Source organism: Electrophorus electricus, chromosome 26 (genome assembly GCF_041902795.1).
Source record: "Electrophorus electricus isolate QZ-2024a chromosome 26, ASM4190279v1, whole genome shotgun sequence".
NCBI lineage: Eukaryota > Metazoa > Chordata > Actinopteri > Gymnotiformes > Gymnotidae > Electrophorus > Electrophorus electricus.
This window is the reverse complement of record NC_137522.1, coordinates 9,068,656-9,090,496: the sequence shown is the minus strand read 5'-3', so window position 1 is coordinate 9,090,496 and position 21,841 is coordinate 9,068,656. Positions and strand designations below refer to the sequence as shown.

General features: G+C 44.1%; 1 protein-coding gene across 8 annotated transcripts in view; it reads left to right on the top strand.

Moving 5' to 3' along the window:
* Positions 1 to 520: 520 nt before the first annotated feature.
* celf5a (cugbp, Elav-like family member 5a) overlaps positions 521 to 21,841 on the top strand; it is a 140,774-nt gene continuing 119,453 nt past the window's right edge. For 4 of the 8 annotated variants that reach the window (XM_035523374.2, XM_081708594.1, XM_081708593.1 and 1 more), the window contains exons 1-2: positions 526 to 946; positions 13,550 to 13,632. In XM_035523374.2, the coding sequence (XP_035379267.1) occupies positions 592 to 946; positions 13,550 to 13,632 (438 nt within the window). In that variant the 5' untranslated portion in view covers positions 526 to 591. Of the gene's footprint in view, positions 947 to 13,549; positions 13,633 to 21,841 lie in introns of all 8 variants that reach the window. The other 4 variants (XR_014120157.1, XM_081708592.1, XM_081708591.1 and 1 more) reach the window with 4 other exon arrangements.

Genomic DNA, 21,841 nt, shown 5'->3' with positions numbered 1-21,841 from the left:
ATAAGCAGAAAGAAAAATAGCATATCCGGTGGTTCTATTTGTTAAAGAACATGGTGCACACGATGGCCTTTATTTATTTATTAGTTTATTTGTAAAATAGTGCATGTAGAGTGCGTCTCTAAATTCTTAAGACTCTAATGAACCTGATTTGAAATATATTTGCTTCGTTTAATGGCATGTCTCTGCCCCACCATCGTTTTCTCTCTTTGTGTGTGTATGTGTGTGCGTTTGCTTTATCATGCTAGTTTTTAACTGGTCTTAAATGTACATAAACATTTTTTTTCTCGACGTAAAACATTTCAGTATCCCCTTAATAAAGCGTAACGTCGATGTGCACACCACAACGGCAGTACCATTCTGGCAACATTTGGTGTCGCTCAAGAGAAGCCTAACACGCGCTTCTTCCATGCCTACCCTACACCCTTTGTGTGTGTGTGTGTGTGTGTGTGTGTGTGTGTGTGTGTGTGTGTGTGTGCGCGTGTGTGTGTGTGTGTCGGCTAGAAAGTGAGCCTGCGTTTCCAGCTGAGTGCTTGCGCTCTCTCAGTGTGTGTGCGCTGTCATTATTACCATCCAGTCTGCTCCCTGCTCAGAATGGCCAGATTCACTCAGAGTGAGACAAGGAGGCAGCATCCAGAGCATCCCCATCCCGCTCACTCCAGCCTGGTTTTCACAGGACCCGGGGCTCCGCCGACCCAACCTCCACTCCTCCTTATCCCGTACCAGCACCAGTACGCTCAGATCCCATTTCCTAAACCCATGAACGGGTCAGAATCCATCTCCATTCATCCGGAGAACGGCACCATGAAAGACCAAGATGCCATAAAACTATTTATCGGGCAAATACCGCGGAATCTTGAGGAAAAAGACCTGAAACCGCTATTCGAACAGTTTGGGAAAATCCACGAATTGACAGTATTAAAGGACCGATACACCGGCATGCACAAAGGTAACGCGTGAACCCCCTTGACAGCATTGTATAGTAGCTTCGCCAGAGCAGTTAAAAGATGTGCGAGTACTGTAAACATTATTATTGTTTATCTTTTACTACGGGCACGTTAATAATCATACGTGGCACAGGATTGTAGATTGTCAATCTCCTTCAGTTGTTTCTGTACAGAAATATCCGTGCGCGATTTATAGTCAAACTATGATTAATACTTTGTGGTTCACTTGCCTTGAAACTGACCAGGATTAACATATTAATTAATTTTTCATTTAGTGTTGTTTTGACGTGTATATTGCCTTGTGGGATTTAACTGGTTGAATATGTGGTAGTAGCCTTGACGTGTTTCTGTTGCCCACATGATGCGCGCAATACATGATTAAGAATTCTTTTAAAATGGATAGTATGTTTTCAGGATGACTATCCCTACACAAAGGGTTTTTGTTCTTGCTTCTATTTAAGTGAATTTCTGTAAAGCTTTTTCGCAACTGGGGCAAAGACGTGTATGAAATATGTTTGTTTCAGGGGTCTTTCTTTTTGCCCGATCCATCTTTTATAACGAGAAAACATATTTTATTAATCTGAGCGCCGTCTTTCTCATAGCTCCCAGTCCAAACCGGGGCTGCAGGCTGAAACCATTTCAGGTAATACCGTGTTTTGGACGCGAACGCGTGATCCGTCCAATAGCGCGCGCGCGCTCACGCGGCCGCGCGCGCCTTCGTCGCCAGAATCCCATACATCATGTGCGCGCGTGCCAGTTGACCCCGTGGACTCCAAAGTCGAGCGTAAACTAAAAGACATTAATCAGCATACAGCACCGCAGCCTTCACGGCGCTAACCACGACCCGACCCGTGAAGGCCCATGTCTTTATTTAACCCATTTGAGTCAATTGTTTCGATAACGGTATTTTTTTTTTCCATTTGTCTTCTTTAGTGTCATTGTAGGATTGGGCCTGTGTTAACGATCCTACAACTTTCTTTACAGGAAATGTTAAATCACTTTGTGTCTCTCCGTGGCAAACAGGTTGTAACGCTGTGCTGTTCTGATAGCATAATGTGGGCTAACCTAATGAATGCGCTGTGATCACAATTAAATTATTAGTGCGCGAGTTAAATATTTTATAATACACAGAGCTTACTTGAGGCCAAGAGCCAAATGAATGTGTAAAAAGCTCCAATTCCAGGGCACACTTCTTGTCTGCACAGTCTGTGTCAGCCTTAACAGTTCAGACAAAATCCAGCGCTTGGAGGCGTAGACTATGCGCACCTCCTTCAAATGCGCGCCAGTTTGCCGCCCGCACCCAATAACAAGGATGAAATGTGTTTTTCTGGCTGTCACCAAGCAACCGGAAATTTTCACTGGTACGTATTAAAGATAATATTTCGCTAATGTTTACAGAGTAGTAGTACAACAAGAGTAAATGTGGAGAATATCTAAGACGCAACTAATTTCGTCTCGTTTATTTGTTAGTCCTTCGTTTCTCTACTTCCTGTCAGGTAACAAAATCCTGGCCTTGATACATGGCTTCCGTCCATGAGCATAAACTGCTGGAAAAGTCAGCAGTATAGTAGGATGAACGGTAATATGGGAAAGATTCAGCAAACGTCTAAGTCTAAGGCTTTGTCATATCACCCTTTTTATTCATTGGCTTTGCAAAAAAAAACAAAAAAAACAAAAAAAAACAACAACAGCAAACAACAAAAATAAACAAGCCTAATCTTTATCACTGGGCTGTTTCATAGCCCTTTGACGGGCATATGTGATCTAACACAAGAAACCACTATTTTTTGTCTACATTTTAAGCGCTTTTTTTTTTATACGAAAGTTCGCCCCAAAAGTGAATTCCTCAACTGTGATATAGTATAAAAAAGCTTTCAATCTTTTGTTTTGGCATTAACTTGTGATTTAAGACGATCTACTCAGAACTAACAACTCAGCCTGCTAATTCACGCGGGAAAACATGGAATTAGTTTGTTATAGGCGTGATAATAAGGCATGACCATGATAACTTGACTGAAGAGGATTAGTGACTGTAGTTATTGTCTGAGGCCTCAGTCCCTTGGATCAGCTGCCGTGTCCCCTAACACAGCCTGCTTTTCCCAATTAAATTGTGCTCTGGTCTGGTTACTCTGCAGTGTTTAATATGACTAATGCTGTTCAATGCCAACCCCTGGGCAATTATTGTCCTTCAATTGGTATTAAAAGTTAGCATTTGTCCCCATGCCATTTCGTGATTGATAACGCAAGGTATTATAGTCCCTTTGCACTTCATTAAAGTTTGTATATTTGTAGTGCAATCAGTAATTGTATGAATATTTTAGTTTTTGAATACAGCAGATTGGAAATGCTGAAATATGTTGGGGGAAAGCATGGTACTTCTGTTCTATGCAAGGCACATAGACTGCTGATACTCCTCAGTTCGCATCTTCGTCTTTGGGATTGCAATGACAGACATTACAAGTGGTGATGTGAGAAGCAGGGAAGAAGCCTGTAATGCTGTGTGAGGTGCAGGCTGTTCACCTGATATTGCACATGTTTATATCTGCTGTAGTGGAATATGAACATTAAGATAATGTCATGGGGCTCGTGGTGTTAATGACTTTATAACTGCTACAGAAATATTCCTGGAAAGCCCTTTACAATAAATCAGAGAAATAATCTAATAAAATACCAGCATTTTGCACTCTCTCTGATGTAGGATGCCTACAGTGGGTTGCAGTTCTACTATACTACAAGCTTAACCACAGACAGCTGATATGCCAGCATACACTATGGTTATTGCAGAAGCCAGTTTGGATGCTCTTGAGATACCGCTGTTTCTCTTGCAGTAGCCGAGTCTAGGATTAGTTGATTTGTTCTAGGCCGTCTCTGGAATCTTCTAGTACAATGCAAAATAAAAAAACAAAACAAAACAAAAACTAAGCGTGAAGTTCTTTTTCCCTTTTCAGTTTACCATCCTTCCGATTTTCCAGACGGACTGCTCTCTGCCCACATTACTGGCTGAATATCTCGTGGCTTCGTCATGATGTACGTCTTAAAGAAAGGCATTGCGCTCTTGCATGGAGGATTACAAAGAAACATTTCTTCTTATACTGATGCCTTATTGGTGTAAATGAGGACGACGTGGGTATTATGCAGTGGACACTCGAAACCCGCAGCACCTCCGTGGCTGTCCCGACCCGAGCCGCAGGCCTGAGTTTGAGGGTGACACAGGCCATTGCTCTGAATCCTCCTTTTTTTTCACCTGGACTGTGCACTAAGGTCCCATTTGCCCACTTGTAAACCGACTTATCTCAATGGCAAGAAGAAATATTTTTGGAATTATTGATTTTCTTTTTGTATAGCTATCACCCTTTCCTTGTATGTGGTGTCCAATAATACAATGTTGTTCTCATTCCTAGGATAGTGTTTCCAGCATGGTGGCACTCTGGTTATGTAGGCTTTTGAATTAAGGGGTAGACTTTAATTCTGTAGGAAAAATGGAGCCATTATTGAAAAGTAGCATTTATTTTTTCCTGTAGCAGATATAGACTGACTTGTAAATGATATTCTATTATTGGAGACTTGGAAAAATGGCAGTTTCTCTGAGTGTTTGCTGGGTATTCTGTTTTTAACCTGGCCACACACAAATTTGCCTGATTAGCTTGTATTTCAGGGTAAGTCTGTTAAAAAAAAGGAAAAAGGGTGTTGATGTTATAAAGATATTTTTGTGTGACATCGTGAATTGCATTTGATTCACTTACATGGAAATTTAAGCAGGGTGGCACAAGTATGCAATCTTTGTCACGTTATTTCTGTCAGACTATTTTAGTTCACTTATATTTCGATAGTATTATATGCTGTCAGCAAATCATAGAGGGCATGTTTAGAATTTTACATCAAGAGAGCTGTACACAAATATGCTTAAGACAACATTCTCAAAAATGTTCTAGAAGAAATACCATTTTATAATTTCTGTAACCTCTAGTCATCTATATAGTAGCTAGTGGAATCTAAATAGAAGCTATCCTGTTTATTACTATTCTAAGCTTTCATTGCCCTGTGTGGCGAGGTACTGACAGCAGAAAAATGAGGTAGGGAGTTGCAGAATTATTTTTTTTTAAAAATGCAGACCAATTTTAGCATTGTGTTTTTAGCTCCATCAGCTGGAGATTCATTTCTTAAAGGAAAATTAAGTGACAATGCCGAGGAGATTCTGCTGCAGTGGGCTGTGATAATCACTTGCAATTTTGAGCTGATTCATGGGAAGTCAAGCGAGAGAAACTCTTTGAAGACAGGAGCACCTGAATTGAGATGTCCGCTAAGGGATTCTTAACATCCCTGAAAAATTCAAATTCAGAAATGCAGCCTTGTCAGAAACCACACAATGTCCAACCGTAATGACGAGGGACAAGAACATCACACTGAGCGGACTCTCTGCCACGAGCCCGTGTTTTGCGCAGGAGGATGTGGGCGTTACGTCGTCAGAGAACTATGTCGAACGTAACGCACACAAGCTTTTTCTTCCTGACCAGGGGTGGGGTGGGGGGGATAAAACTGTAGGCAGGAGGACGGGCACAACAGATGCGCGGGTGGAGTAATTGTCGGAGCCGCGGGAAACCAGCGGTGGCTTTAATCGGGCGGTGCCTGACGGTGCAACAACTCTTTCAGGCAGAGTTGGAGCAGCAGATCCACTCTGGCAGAAGAGGAGGAGGAGGAGGAGGTGTAAGGGAGGAAACAAAGGGATTAAATATAAAGGGGAGGAGCAGGGGGCAGGCTGGGCAGATGTGGGGCAATAATCACTGTTGTGAAAAGCCGCCAGAATAAGACAGGCTGACATACTACAAGCAGTGCTGCGAGCCAGGGGTAGAGCCATCGTCTTTTTTACTTACACGGGAGCTGCTGTAGCATACAGCACACGTTGGAAAGGTGACTCTGTCGTCACCACCCGCTCCAGCTGAAATTTATTGTCGTCTTAACATGCGATCGCTATCATAACAGTGACGATAGCTGTTTTTATAGCAATGATTAGACTTAATATCCTGACAGATGGATGAGGACTGAAATGGAGAGGAATATTATTAGTGTTCTTTGTGTCATCCATCAGAGGTGTGTTTGAAAGGAACGCTGCTCAGCAGGCTATAAATAGAAATCTGTGGTATTTCTGAAAATAGGTTAAGCTGCCATCGCAGCGCTGCTGGCATGACATCACCACTCCGCTGCCAGCCTTCCCCCGAAGACCGCTGCTCTCCCGTGGAACTGAAGGGAAGCGGAGCAAGAGGGGTAGAGAGGGACAAAGAGATAGCGTGGGAGCGCTGACGACAAAGGAGCAGAGGGGTGTGAGTGGGAGAGGGAGGGAGTGAGGGGAAGGTGTAGCACACCCAGGCGGCTTTTCCCCTTCACTATCTCTTTGTTCTGCCATATCCTTCCCTTTCTCCCTGCATAACACCAGTCTGCTGCTCGGCAGCTGGGGACCTCCCAGAATTCTCGTAGTCCCTTTTGGTGGGAAGTACCAGTTTGCCTGGCTTATGTTGTAAGTGTATTATGGAATGTCACTCGTTAGAAGCATGATGCTTGATCATGGGCTGGTTCCTGAGATGACCCCAAACACAGACGTTTCTGGATAGGTATCTCCTCACATTTTCATAGCAGATGATTAAAAGCTTGCTTCACAGTCTTGTTCTGATCTAATGGTATTCATATTCTTTGCAATGCTTTATGCTTGCAGTAAAAGAGCACTATCATACATTCATGTGGTGCAGCTCAGTGCATGTCCTGGGTCTGGTTAAAATATTTTTCAGAGGTATACTGTGAACTTATGAATAAAGAAGGCAATATGGCATGCATCTATGGGCGATATGGCAATATGCTGTTGTAATCTTGATAAATTGCATCACAATATGCTTTCCTGGGCATATTTTAGGTCAGTACTCCTACTGAATACTGAAGTCCTGCATGTGTCATGAATTTAATTTCAGAAACACTGTAACAGCCACCAGTTATGCCAAATTTAAACTTTAGGGTAATAGATAACTGATTAGTTCATTATTTCACTCATTTTTGAATCCTTTTTAAAACAATTACTTGTTTTTTGTCTAGTTTCTCTAGTATTTATTTTTATAAACATTGATAGTTTTTTTTCTAACTTTTAATGCCACTAGCATTTTTGTAGATGCATTGTGTTTTCTAAGTTGAAAGCTGAAAAACTAAACATCTATACAGATATCATGTGTCATGAACATGATCAGGTATTGTGATATTTTTGTCAAATCGCCCACCCGTTTGTGTACCATCAAATGATGGCTGCATCGTATTTAAAAATCTCGTTTTAGATGTTGTGGCACAATGTAGAACAGTGGACAGTAATTGAAGCTAATGCTTATAACAGGTTAATTAAATACTGATACTAAAGGCAATACTTTTCATTATTTTGAGATTCTAAGTAAATTTGAGTCTTTCTCAGGGTGTCCCACTGTGGGCGTGTCGTGAGGGAGTGTCCAAAATGCAGGCCTACCTGTTCTGTGCCGGTACCACTATTGGCACCGTGGGCCAAAGTGATGTGCAAAGTGCGATATGCACAGGAGAGTGTGGCCACTGATGATTAATTAGTGTCTCTTACCCAGTCATTTTACTTTTTTTGCCCCTGCACTGAGGGCAAGTGCCTGAACATGTGAAGGACCCTCGAGGCAGTGTCACGACTGTTTCCTGAAGAAGGAGACAGGCATGCTTGTGCATGAGGGGTGAGCGTGACATGAACGAACATTTGGAGCCACAATCATTTGTCCCATTTCTCTGTTAAACCACAGCATGTTTCGCATAGCTAGACTGCTCACCAGAAACGAATGGTGGAGGGCATGAGTCTAGAAATGAGAATGGAAATACCAGAGATCAGACGTTTTGGTGCTGTTTTGTGCTGCCGAAAAAATGCCGTGGAGCGTCAGGTTTGAGTGCTGTAAGGGCTGTGCTTCTTTGTTCCCTTTTTATGCACATCAGGTAGCAGTGTCACTAATTGCCACCCATTATGTCAGGACCATTCAGTCGAGAGCCTGGTAACTGCAGGTTTGGTCTGCTAAAAAGCCCGCACTCTTACGCCAATAGCCACACCTCTTTGTCCAAGGAAGGACCGTGATTAGTGGGATCAGACACTTTTCTACTGTGTTGTCCCAAAAGCCTGGAGACACCAACCCTACTTTATGTATAAACGTTCAGTTAACTAGGTTTTGGGCTGTATTATAACTGATGCTTGTTCTGTAGTCACTTTTATTTAGAACTTTGTATTGCTATACGGTGTCATAACTACGTCAGGAATGTTCGTCCGTTGGCCATTGTAATCACAGATCCTTTGTTTGGTGTGCATTTGGTTGTATCTAACATCTAGGACCTTCATCAAAATGACATGTTCCATCAGATATGAGACGTTTCACTCAAAATAGACACTCAAAATAGTCCTCTGATTTCTTTCATGAAAATAGCAACAGATTGTCTTGTTTGTCCCTCTTTTTTGTACAAACCCTCCTGCCCTTGTGCACTTCACATTGCCCAAGGCACAAAATGTCCAAGATGCACCTTGTGCGGGCATTGAAATGACTACATGTTGTAGTGCTGTGCTTAAGGTGTAGCAACAGTCTTTGTGCATCCATGAAAATAGGGGTTGGACTCAACTTAGACTGAACTCATGCATCAATGACTCACTCTCACTCACTGGGTATGGTGTTCTGGGTATGAGGGTTCTGTGTATGGTTCTCTGTGTATGGTGCTTTGTGTATTGGGGTTCTGTGTATGAGGGTTCTGTGTATGGTGCTCTGAGTCTGAGGGCTTGGTTAACACACTAGTGATTCTTGGCAATGCTGTTCCAAGAATTACACATTAGACATACAGTGATCATTGTTTAATTCTTTTAAACTATTACATGTTTGTAATTCAGAGGCCTTTTGCTGTAGCTATCCTGGAACCTCCTTATTGTAATTGTGCGGGTGAATTTAAAAAAAATGTGAAATACCCAGGCCCTGAGTCTGTTTAATGAAGAAGGCCCCTCAGTACCCTCAGAGCCAAAATGGGTGTTCTTCCCTGGCCCTGCTGATTCTCAGCTACGCAGCAGGCATGAATGTTGGGCACTCTTAAAGGTGCTTACCATAATTAGGGTTTACAGGTTACGCTAGAGTACTGCTTATATTACAAAACTAATTACAAGATAATTAGACAGGGGGCAAGGACAACATTGTTGCTGGGGCGACTACAGCGATTGGATTGCAGGGTATCAAGCCCACATGACTTTGTCAGTTGTGGTCAGCTCATTATGCGTATCCAAGACCGCAGCGCTCAGAGAAGGAGCCTGAAGAAAAGGCTGTGTGCTCAGTGCTTCAGCCCTTGATCGACTGTTCGGATTACCACACCGCGGAGAGCTCGTTGTACAGGGAGCGCCAGCGCTCTCTTTTCTCGCTTTCATTTTTTTCCCCAAACAGATATAGAGGGACAGTGGCGAGATGTGGAATCCGGAATGATGGCGGGCGCTAAGGGTACAACGTGCTTAGGCTAAGAGAAGGAGAATGGGTGCATGAAGGGAGATTTATCCTTAAGACCTCCACACTTAATGGGCACCTCGCCACTCTGGGCCAAAGGTGAGGGGCGGAAACACCGGCGTTCCGGTAGCCCCGACAACCTTGGCTACAGCCGTAGTAGCAGCCGGAGCGCAGGGGCTCGTGTAGCCCTGCAGTAAATAAAACAGAAAATGGAGGCTGTCAGTGGCCAGGAGACGACCCTCCCTTCAGCTTAATCACTACCGGGGCTCTGTGGCTTCCGTGAATCTCCGGTCTGTCCTCTACACAGTGTTCCGGGTACAGCGACTGCAAAAGTATACGCGTCTGTACGTTAGTACTGCACTGTATATAAGTGTTTACAAATCACTTGCTGTCATGCCCTGTGGGCATCCTGATTAATGCCAGGATAAGTATCCTGAAAGTATTTTGATTAATCCTACATATGTAAATAGCATTTTGATCATTTTAATTAAAGTTTTATTTTGTTAAAAAGTATCGCAGACTCCCTTTGCCGTGTGACACCAAGGGTTCACCGGTGTGTTTATCATACACTGCAAGGCACATCCCACTCCCAATATGGAGGGTATAATCGCAGTGGAGTATTACATGAGCACATGGCCCTGCTGCTCATCAGAAATGGCAATAAACGACAACAACACTGTTATCCCCTTTATAAGCACCAGACGTGGAAGGCTGGGATTTCTTTTCGAGATAGTTACCGAGCGTAGATCATCCCCCCGTACCCCAGCACTGACTGCTGTGTCAGCAGGGTCCGGTCGCCTCCCTTTCATGTCGAGTTTCAAACAATTTCATCATCCAGCCCAAAATTTCGCCCTCGGTGTGCAACAGCGTGGTGGTAATTTGTACGTGTTTGGATTCCAATTATGGGGTTGTTAGATCCAGCGCCTCTGGGGTGCACATTCTTATTACACCATACATTAAAGCGGCCAGAAACACTTGCAAATTGAGATTGTGTTTCTTTCTCTGCGTTATGCTTTTTTTCCCCCTTCGTTTGCCCCCACCCCCCCGCTAATATTATTGTAGCAATTAATTTGCTCTAGATGCTTTGTGTTTTCTGCCTCTGCGTCCAATTTAGAAGCCCTGTAACTAAGAGATATAAGCTGTTCCCCCCTAACGGTCAGGGAGAGGGAGTCCTGGCTGGGGGTTTCAAAGCAGCTAAGCTTTGATGTCCACGGAAGCTGTCCTGGCTCAGAGACACATTGTTGTAAATGTGCAAAAGACCAAAATTGACTGCCTGGTTTGTTTACCATTGGAAATCGTTATGTCAGGACAGTGTTTGGAACCAGCCAGTGCCTTTTTTGACATGGTCTTTTTAAACTAGTGGGAGAGGTCATGACCCTGAGCTCCTGACCCCTCTTTATGTGTCTGTTTTCATTTTTGAAGACTCCTCCTTTTACTTTTGAGTCCTCTTCCACGAGATCTGTTGGTGTTCTTCACTTTAGAGGGAATATACAGCATGATGTAATTTCAAAGCGAAGCATGTCTGTACGGGTGCGCTGCGTTTCATAACTGACTGCCTTGCTTTGTCCTGTTGCACTCAGCCGTCAGATGTATTGCAAGAACAGTGTGCAATGCAGTTGAGCACTACTCAAAGCAGCAGAAAGGGACAATAATCCCGGACCTCACTCACCTATGAAAGACAGTTCACTATATCTTACAGTGTCTCTACACGAATAATCTGAAGTAGGTCAAAGGATCCATTTTGAAATTTGAAGGGATTGTAGATCTTACGACTTACTGCGGAGCCGGGGGGTGGGGGGTGTTTACAGTTTAAATCAAAGGGCTGTGAAAGTTCCTGAATGGCATCTAAAATCTGATCTTATCATTTCACTCATAAAGACAAACAACAAACACGTTTTATAGTGCCATATGTTTACTGAACACGTGATTTAAACAGTCAAGTTTATTGTTGGAGAAAATTTGTGAACCCTTATATGTAGTAGCTGCTTCACGTGTATGTTACCTGCTTTACTGGTAATAACAGAAGCCTTTCTTTAGTTGCTGTAACCTCAGTTTAACATGTTTTGTATTTGTCGAGTAATCCTGAACTCTCCTCTCCTCTTGTGTGCTGAACTATTGTAATACCGCGTGACCCGAGGGCTTCTGGGTTTTATGTCACACATAGACGCCCAGTACATAGTGTTGTTGAATTTCCTCATAAACCTTGGAACTCGTTGGTCTGCCAGTGATGTCCAGCCATCCATGTCCTATGGCTGCAAAACAGGTCCCACCATTCCGTCTTCACCATGGAGGTGAGATCCTGTGTGTATTCACCAGAATTTTGTCGAGAGTGTTTCTCTCATGGTAGACTCATACGCACGGATCTTATCACATGTAAGAGATGCACGCAGATCCTTAGATGTCACCAAAGGGATCTATGACTCTTGTTTGAGGTTCCCATGTACATGAGCCAATTTTTATAGGACACTTGCTCTTAGGCAGAGTAGCAACAGAGCTGGATTTGTTTCTGTAGCCTGTCAGCCAGGGTGTGGACTGGTTGAGGCCCTGGTCTTCTGAAATCATTTTCTAACCTCCTTCTGTCTCACTGGCTATAATGGCTTTTCTTCAAAGATCCTATAAGATTATTTAATCGGGCCGTATTGTGCCATATTGCGCACGCTGCAACAGGTAACAAAACCTTTGGAGTTTTCTGTATACGGCAGGGCAGGTCAAACTCACATATAAACTCACTGGAACACCTGTCCTCAATAATGCACTTTTAAAGTGGTTATTTCCCTGGAGGCTCACATATTTTGACTGTGACTGCTTAAACAGTTTGTTCAGTAAAGTCATGGCACTGTGACATGTTATATGTGTAGTTTTTTATGACTTAAAAGATCAGATCACATTTTAATCCTTCATGTAAAAAAATTCCCAGAGATTCACAATGGTTCACAAACTTTGCAACTGTGGATGAACATTCACTCGAAAAAATCTACACCAGATTAATAATTAATTTTTTAAATATTATTTTAAACAGCAATTTTACATTAATTAAGAAATACACAGCAGATACTCTGAAAAACCAGCCAGTCTCCAAAGTATGTTTATATGCAAAAAAATCAAAGAATGAGATGAGGGGGAAAGAGTATCTATCTTAAAGCAGTTGCTTTCACACCTATGAAAGTGTGATCCCCACTGTGTGGTTTGATGTCCACCACCGAGCCAGCTTAACCCCGGACAAACGGAGAACGGCGCTGGAATCGCGCACCCCACTGTAGCGTGTTTATCGTCACTGTCACCGAACAAGGGCACATTAATGATGCTCTGTGTTCTAGCACCTTGACTCAGTCTAGCTCCTTGCCTTTATTGAGTGACCCTCATTTGGCAGGGCCCGAGCGTGTCCGTCCGTGTGTGTGTGTGTGTGTGTGTGTGTGTGGTTAACACCGTGTTCTGGGAGCCCTGGGGCTACGAAGCTGTCTCCTGTCCTCCCCCAGAGTCTGCTCGGCCCCTCCTCCCTACAGACCTTCCCTTCTGCACACTCTCTGTCAGAGTTTATCCCACCCGGCTGCTACATGGGTGGTTTGGACAGTGATGGCAGGCTGATCTATGGAGCTAGGGCTGGAGCTAAGGCGCACGCACATGTCCGCGCACACACACACGCACTTGCGTACACACAGAGACAAATATGCACACATTCAGTAAAGAATGGATTGTACAGGCTCCCCCATGCTAAAAAATAGCCTGTCTGAATTTAGCTGGTCTACAGGGACTCCTCACAGCTGCTGTGGTCCTATCATTGTCAGGGACGTGTTCACTTTGTGGCTGACTCAATTTCCCGCTGCTGACGGTGGTCGGAGCTAAGCGGACGCTTAAAGGAGCTCCGTGAAATAATTGAGGAGGATATAGGGATAATGTTGACCCATGTTTGTGAGACATTTTTATTTTGTACATAGCACCGTTCCTCACTACCCCCTCATGGATTATTCATTTGTACTGTTGACTGTGGTTAGTGGATGATAAAATGAAGCCGTAATGGTAGCATGTCCTGCGTTGTTATTGAGTGTTTGAAGCGAGCCTACACTGACCGGCCAATGTCTCTTTCTGTGGTCCTGTCATCTCTCACAGGCTGTGCATTCCTCACCTACTGTGCCCGGGAGTCTGCCATCAAAGCCCAGAATGCCCTCCACGAACAGAAGACGCTTCCCGGGGTGAGTGCCGTCGCCAGCCTGCAGCTCCCCCTTGCACAAGGACCAGTCGTGCCAGGCATAGCCACATGGTTTCGAAGGAAACAGAAGGGAAATAAATCGATAAGCCCGGCCTTTTAAGATCGGGCTTAGACCAGTTTTGTGGTGTCTCTCCCAGGGGCTATGGCAGGCATCGATCAGATGCTTTCAGTGCTGAGGCTTTGGGGGCAACCAGTGACAGCAAATGTCAATTTATTTGCTCTTTCAGTTTTTCCAAATTGCTCCATTTACGGAAAAAAAGCTGGTGAGTTGTTGTTGCCTGGCTGCACTGAAGTGACCATTCAGGCAAAAATAAACATAAACCCTGGTTCCCTCACTTCCTGTTGAGCACTGTGCTGGTCTGTGTGTTTTAGCTTGCAATGCAAATAGCTGTAGATAGCTACAGAATGACCACATCAAAAAGGTAAATCTCAGGGGGCAATAGTGGTCACACCGCGAGACGGATATCTCCATGAGACAGGTGTGAGGAGTCTTGCGCATCTCCCTGAGACAGCTGTGAGGAGTCTCACACATTTCCATGAGACGGCTGTGAGGAGACTCGCACGTCTCCGTGAGACGGCTGTGAGGAGTCTTGCGCATCTCCGTGAGCCAGCTGTGAGGAGACTTGGTTGCACCCAGAGGCCACGTGTTTCACTTTAAACACACAAACCCAGCACTGGCGACTTTGAACGATGCAGGCGGTTCCTTGAAAAACAACTTGTTTCCTTAATCCCTTCAAATTTGCCAAGCTCAAGGCTTGAGGGGCTTTTGATTCCTTTAAAGGGCATTTGAATAATGAAAAGAAAGTTGTTCTTTGACAGAATGCCAAGGGATGTGTTGGTGGGAGGCAATGAATGTGTGAAGCAGAACATTAAAAAAAAGAATCGAAAGAGTTCATTTTAGGCTGGCAGTGCCTGTCGGTAGTTGAAACTCTAATTGTGTCCACATGCCAACCTCAGAGGGCATCAGTCAGGGTTGACCAGCGACTGGGATTATAGAGGATCTGGAGATGACTGTTTGGCAACAGTAACTGTACATTTAAGGAGAGAGAAGCTTTTAAAGCAGCTGCCAACCCAAAGATTTAAGATCTAAATTCGATGAAACAAATTAGAGACGACCGGTGCATGACAAGTGGTATTAAAGGTTTATTTCAACAGCAGTAAATGTATTCTGAGGTGTTTAGTAGTAAATGTGCAACTGCACACACACACACACACACACACACACACTCCGACACACACAAACACAGACATATACAAACACACACACATACACACACACACACACACACACATAGCGAGAGAATTTTCAAGTAGTACACCCTGTTTCTCTCTGAACAAAGAGAAATGCATGCACATACACCTACATGGACACAGACACACACACACACAAACTCAGACATAAACTCAGACACACACACACACACAGACATACACACACACTCAGACACACACACACAAAGACATATACACACACACACACACACACACACAAACTCATACACATACGCACACACGCACACACAGACATACACACACGCACACACACACACAAACTCAGACATATACGCACACACACACACACACACACATACACACACAAAGCGAGAGAATTTTCAAGTAGTACTCCCCGTTTCTCTCCAAACAAAGAGAAATGCATGCACATACACCTACATGGACGATCTCGCCATATATGTGATATCTTTGAATCAGCTATACTGTGAGTATTTGTATCCCCACAAGGGAAATGCAGACAAAGCAGTAGCTGTTTAGCAACTAGGGGGAACAGAGAGGAGTAAATTGAAGTTTGTGTGTGGCGAGTGCTTGTGCTCTGTGTGTATGTGTACGCATGCGTGTGTTTGCGTGCGTCATGTGAGTCATGTGAGTCTAGTCTGCTCACTCTGCTGTTCCCTGTTAAAACTCTAAAGCCTCTAAATCTTTCGGCCACAACCCCTGCTGCTGTGTGCTGATGGTGAGTAGATATGCCAGTTGTTCGTTTGCTAAATCCTGCTTGATATGCAGTTTGCCAAAAGCCATAGTGTAATTCATGTAAACCAGGATTCCCTGGGAGGGGAGGTTCGAGTTATTTACACCTGAATTTTGTTATTAACACTTTATCAACCATTGCACAATGGAAGTGCTTGTGAAAGAATGATTAGTCTGGACTACCACTTCTGTTATATTTTCTTGATATACATGTGGGAAGTTTAAGTAAATGTTTCATGTGGGGTACAGTTTAATTTGGTGGCAATTACATTTTATGTTAACTATTAAAACAATGTTCTAATGGTAATAAAGCTTATTTTCTAAGTAACACAATGTTTTGCATATGGGCATCGATTAACATTACATTGCATAGTAAGAATATTAAGTAATCACAACAAAGATCATAGTGTCAGCTAGTTTTAAAGATCTGTCTGAGCGTGCTGGTCTTGTCTAATCTGTCTGGATGTTTGGAGCTCCTTTCCACCTTTGGGTCGCTGCCCTTACTCCCAGAATCCGTTCCCTGCTGCAAGCCTCGCGGTCGCGCTCGGATACTCGGAGGAGCGTGGAGGTGTGGCACGGGGGTGGTGGTGGTGTGTGCACGCGGCGTGAGGGTGGGCGCGAGGCTCCTGCTCCTCTGCTCCTTTGCTGGACTGAGCGCGTGCTGTAGCTGAGACTGCTCTGCAGGCACTGCGGGGAGGAAGGCTTGCTGACAGCTGTCTGGCTCTATAGCTCCCTGCCTCGTCAGGGGCCTGCGAGGAAAGGCAGGGCCGAGGCGCGCGAGACGAGGCCACACCATCAGCAAGTATGCGCGGCAGTCTGTGGTGATCATGTAGGACTAACGGTCCTATCCATCCATGCATGTTTGTGTGCTTGTGTGTTGAGGGAGTTCTCTAGGGGCGCGCTCTGTGTGTTTGTGTTTATTCGTATGACGTAGGTTACACAATCCTTCTATAAACAGCTATTAAAATCAATAAGAATCAAAATGTCAACAGTGTGGTGAGCTGATGAATAACTACACTCAGAAATATAATTATTGCTTATTCCTGTGCCTCTGAAGTTCTTGTATCCTTTGTATTTCCTGAAAATACATTCAGATTAATTAATTCATTTTATAAACCAATTCAGGGTCACAGAACCTGTCCGGGAAGCAACCCTGGCCAGGTTGCCAGATCAGTGCACAAACCCCCTCATTCAGTCTGGGCTCATTTAGAGCGACCGATCAACCTGACCTGCACACTATTGGGATGTGGGAGGAAACATAAACAGACACAGAGAGAGCGGGCAAACCCCACGCGACCAGGGAGCGAACCCAGGTCACTAGAGCAGTGGGTCAGCTACACATGACCACTGTGCTCAGAAATACAATGGATTTGGTTTGAAAATTGGCAACTTGAATTGCACAACATGACACAAAAAAAAGATGGAAGTGTATATTTAGTGGGTGAATCTGTTCGGTGTGTAGAATGTGTACAAAACCATGCAGACACGTACACACAGACCTTCCACTTTAGATGGGATTTGGAGCAGAAACCAGGCAGCTTCCATGCACAGTCTCAGAAATTAATGCTAAACTTAAAAGACAGAAATGTTTTATTTTTGGCAGGCTCCAGCTAAGCACACATACAACCCCCCCCCACCTCACACACACACACTCTCATCACCCTCATTACTGTTGTGCAAAACCATGTGCTGTCACGGGGTCAATGGGTTTTTTACGTTCTATCCATACGTACAGTGGACTGTTTTTGTGTTTGGGGACACACATTTTTCACACACACACACACACACACACACACACACACACACACACACACACACACACACACACACACACACACAACCACAGATGCATATGTAAAGGTCGACCTCCCTCAGTGGAAATGAGAATGCCCTGCCTTGCAACTGTATGATTGTGATGGTTGAGAGAGAGTGTGTGTGTGTGTGTGTGTGTTAGTGATATCCACAGGGCCTTCTGATTCCTTGTGGAATTGAAAATTCACCTGCTCAACAGTCTGTTCTGTCCTACTGCAAAGTCAGAATAACTCAAATTTCCTTGTGTAAGTGAGTGTTTGTGTGTATGTGTGTGTGTATGTGTGTGTGTGTGTGTGTGTGTGCGTGCCTGCACGCACACTATATCTGTGTTTTTTCACACCTGAATGCAATGCTTGTTATCACATTTGTTTCTGCAAATGTTTGAAGCAATGTGTTGCAGACTTGTAAGAAAGAGCTTTTGTTTGCTGTCTATGAGTGCTTGCCGTCCTGATTTTGCTATCTGTATAAAACATGTCTAAAGATCATAACAACACACTATTTGATGGTGATTCTCTAAACCTAACTGGGTAGTTTAGCAATACATGCGTATCAGATATGTATGGAGGTAAAGAACTCTAATTTAAACAAATGTGTCAATAGGGTGTAGCTAACGCTAACTGTGTCGGTAGGGTGTGCATTCTGTGCACCAATCTCCTCCAGTGGGTCTAGTTGTCTTTTCTTTGTGTCTGGTGGTTTGACTGTTGTGTGTAGGTCCAGAGGATGTAAGCCCTGTGCTGTGGTTGTAGTGCTCACATAACACTAGGGATAACACTGGCTTTTTAAAAAATTTTTTTTTTTTACATCATCTCAGACATTATATGTCTTTGTTCTGTTTTGTTTCCAAGCTATTTATCAACACCAATTCACTGAATGAATAACAACAACAACAATAAAAATAACTAATTATTTTTTATTAATATGAATAGTACAGTAGAAGTAGCAGCAGTAATGGTAAGTAATTTTTAAACTTTGAATGTTGCATCACATGAGTTCAGTATATGGTTTCAAATGGACGGATTGTTTGAGAAGATTGCATTCAAAGCAGCCATGTCGCTTTATGGTTTAAATGGGACCTTAACGGTGCCATCAGAATGGCATAAACTGGGCTGAGTGAATGTGTGGTTCCATTACACTCCGTCATTACCACTGCAGAGCTCAAGAGTTCATGCTGCTGTACAAATGGCCACAGCAGCAATGACGTCTTTTCAGTTAATGCTACAATATGGAAAGGGCTGGCAAAGAAACCCACAACATATATGGTTTTATATTGTTAGAAACTTTTTAATTCATGAGTTTAATAATTTGAGAAGATCTCCTTCACATCTGAACAACAGCTTCTCTTGCTGAAGCTGAGAATGCCTGGAGTTGTGTCATGGTGACAGCCAGAACATAACGAGGGAGGATGACCCATAATGCATGCAGACAGCCTTGGCTCTTTCTGCTGGGTGTTTGTGCTAATGCTGTTAGCACGGTTAGCGGCAAGTGCTTCATAGAAAAGCTTTTGTCAATAGGTCATAGGTCGTCTGAGAGTTAAAGTGCGGACCATTCACAGGAGCATGGCATTGTCATGTGCCTGCAGTTGCCGAGGCCTTCTGGGTGGGTGTGGGTGGGTGTGCGTGTGTGTGTGTGTGTGTGTGTGTGTGTGTGTGTGTGTGTGTGTGTGTGATCAGGATGGGCTGGGGGTGGGGGTGTTATGAGGAAGTGTAGCACATTTAGTATATGATCAACACTGAGACATTTCCTTCTTTCTTAGCTTTCTGACCCTGAGCGTTTTTGACCTTTTCCAGGATATTTAATGGAAGAATCTGTTTTTGCATTTACTGAAAATTAATAACAAAGAAACAGTTTAAATATTAGAAAGCAATTTATGGTTTCTTCAAATATCTGTCTTTGGGTAGACAGAAACACACGAAATGGCATCTTTTCAAATTGACATCAGTTTCCTATCACTGGCCAAAAACTGGATTTCTCCCTCCCATCTTTAGACACTCAAAACTAAAGAAGGATGAAAGCCAAGCAAACCAAAACAAACAAAACATCTGAAATGTGCCAGCGTCTACCAAACCCAGCCACTTGTGAGCTACTTCTTTACTAGGAGTTCTTTTCAGCAGCACAGGTTGAGAAAAGGTTGAGAAAAAAAATGAATTATTAATGTTTCTTATTTTTAGCTCCTCTCGTCTATTTCAGGTTATGGCTGGAGACGGTGTAAAATCGTCTGTGGAATTGAGCCATGTGACGGCCTGATCTGGGTTAGGTTAGCGGTTGTACGCTGTGCTTGACGGCGCATCACTCTTGCCGTGGGGCCCTGTCTGGGGAAGTGTCTGGCTGCAGGATTGGGAAACTGAGGGCCGGGCAGTGCGTGGTCCGGAAAAGGCCCCCTCTTCCTGTTGCTGCCAATCCATCTTCCTGTCCCCCAGGCTGGGCTGCGAGTCCAGGTGCGCTGCAGCCAGCTCTCTAATGGAGGCCGAGAGGGGAGGACGCGATGAGAGGGGAGGACGCGGTGAGAGGGGAGGACGCGGGGCAGGCTGTGGCCAGGGTTTAACGCCGCTTTTTTGGAAGCCGCAGCTGATTTGGAAGTACTTAAAATAGACGTGCTGACACACAGACATGGAGGCCCTGGAAGGTTTCTGTTCGAAAAATGAAGGACAAGCTAAGAGAGCGACAGATGATGTGGGGACGGGAGTTCATGAGCGAGAGAGAGAGAGAGAGAGAGAGAGAGAGGGAGAGAGAGAGAGAGAAAGTCCAAGGAAAGTAATAACTGAAATGAATTAGGTGACAGAGAATGGGAAACAAGCTAAAAGAAACATGTTGTGCAAATGAGAGAGAGAGAGAGAAATAAAAGTGAAAGTGTAGGATTAACGGGAGGGACTGCATAGAACACGAGCGGGAAATATGGGAGGTGAGCAGGCCAGAGAGAGTCCAGGGTCGTGTTGGTAGCTTGAAGGCACGCTTTCAGTCAGATCTGAGAACTGGACCGTGTTAAAACGTCCTCCCCTCAACTACCGTCACCATCAACCCCTTCTGCTGTCTCATCTGTAAGGCAGATCTTGGGTAGAAGCATGTCAGACCAATAGCACGGTGCTTGTCAGCAGACTTCAGGGCCAGCGTGTTGATTGCTGAGGAAAGCCTGACCAGCTTTGATGGTTAGCAGCCGTGACGGGGGACAGCCGTGACCTCTTTCCTTTTGGAGGTTGCGCCAGGCCAGTGCATGAGCGCGAGCCTTCTACTGGGAACGGGACTGCGCTGGGACCGGGTGTAATGGACTCTCATGCCGACATGCATACGTATATGGTGCAGCTGTGGTAATGTACAGTAGTGCTGTGCATTAAAGACTGGGAGGATGGAGGTTACTCACGGTTGCTGTCCAGTGCTGAAACCTTTTCGTGCAATATCCTTTTGTGCATGGCATCTGTAAGAGTGAATTATAGAATGATCAGAATAAATATGCAAGAAAATAGGAGCATAAAATATTCCTCTCTACACACACCTGGTCAGAAAGTGAGCTAAACCCAAAATTTAATTTAATGGTTCTAACAACAAATCATTGATCAGAAAATTAACAAGAACTAATGGGTGTTAATGTCGCGGAGATGTTCTGTTCTCATTTTGTGAGGATAAACACTGACTGTTGCTGACTTTGCTTTTTTAAAAAACTTTTTGTTATTATAACTTTTCCGCTTTGGTCAGACTTAGATTGGCCATTGTTGCTCAGATAACATAATAATACGTGTTTTAGCTTGTGTGAACTTATTATGTGAGGTTCACTGAACTCGGAAAAGTAAGAGAGTTATGACTTTAAGTTAAATCAACCACTGATTTTGTACAGCGTGTTGGTGATGGCTAATTGAGAGTGTAACCATCACTGGAGCATCCTACATGCCACCCAGCCTCCACTCTACCCAAATAACGTGTGCCGCTACATAAATCTGTTCCGTCTCATAAATGCGCCGCTCCCGGTCTTCCTCTTAAAGGCAGTGATAGCCGTATTGTTTCAACATCTTCAGTCTTACTTTGGCTGGAACCCAGGAACAGGGGGATTTGATGCACGTGACTGAAGACGTCTCTCATGTTTACGTGCATGGTGACCAAGACCTCATGTCTGATCCCCTACCTTGTGTCATAAACACGTGGCGAGTCACTATTATTTCTTCTTTTTTTGATTTCCAACAAAGACTGTGCTGACCACAACTTCTGGCTCTGAACTCCATAGAGTGGTACACCGCAGTGTCCAATCTATTGCGAAACACCACCACGGACACCAGAACCATCCTAGGGATAATCATTAACTTGTCAGCATGGCACCGTGGGCTATAGAGCTAGACCGGAATATTGCCGTATTATTTTGGGAGAGAAAAAAGCAGAAATAACCATGTTGTCCTGATGGCTTCGTGTACCTT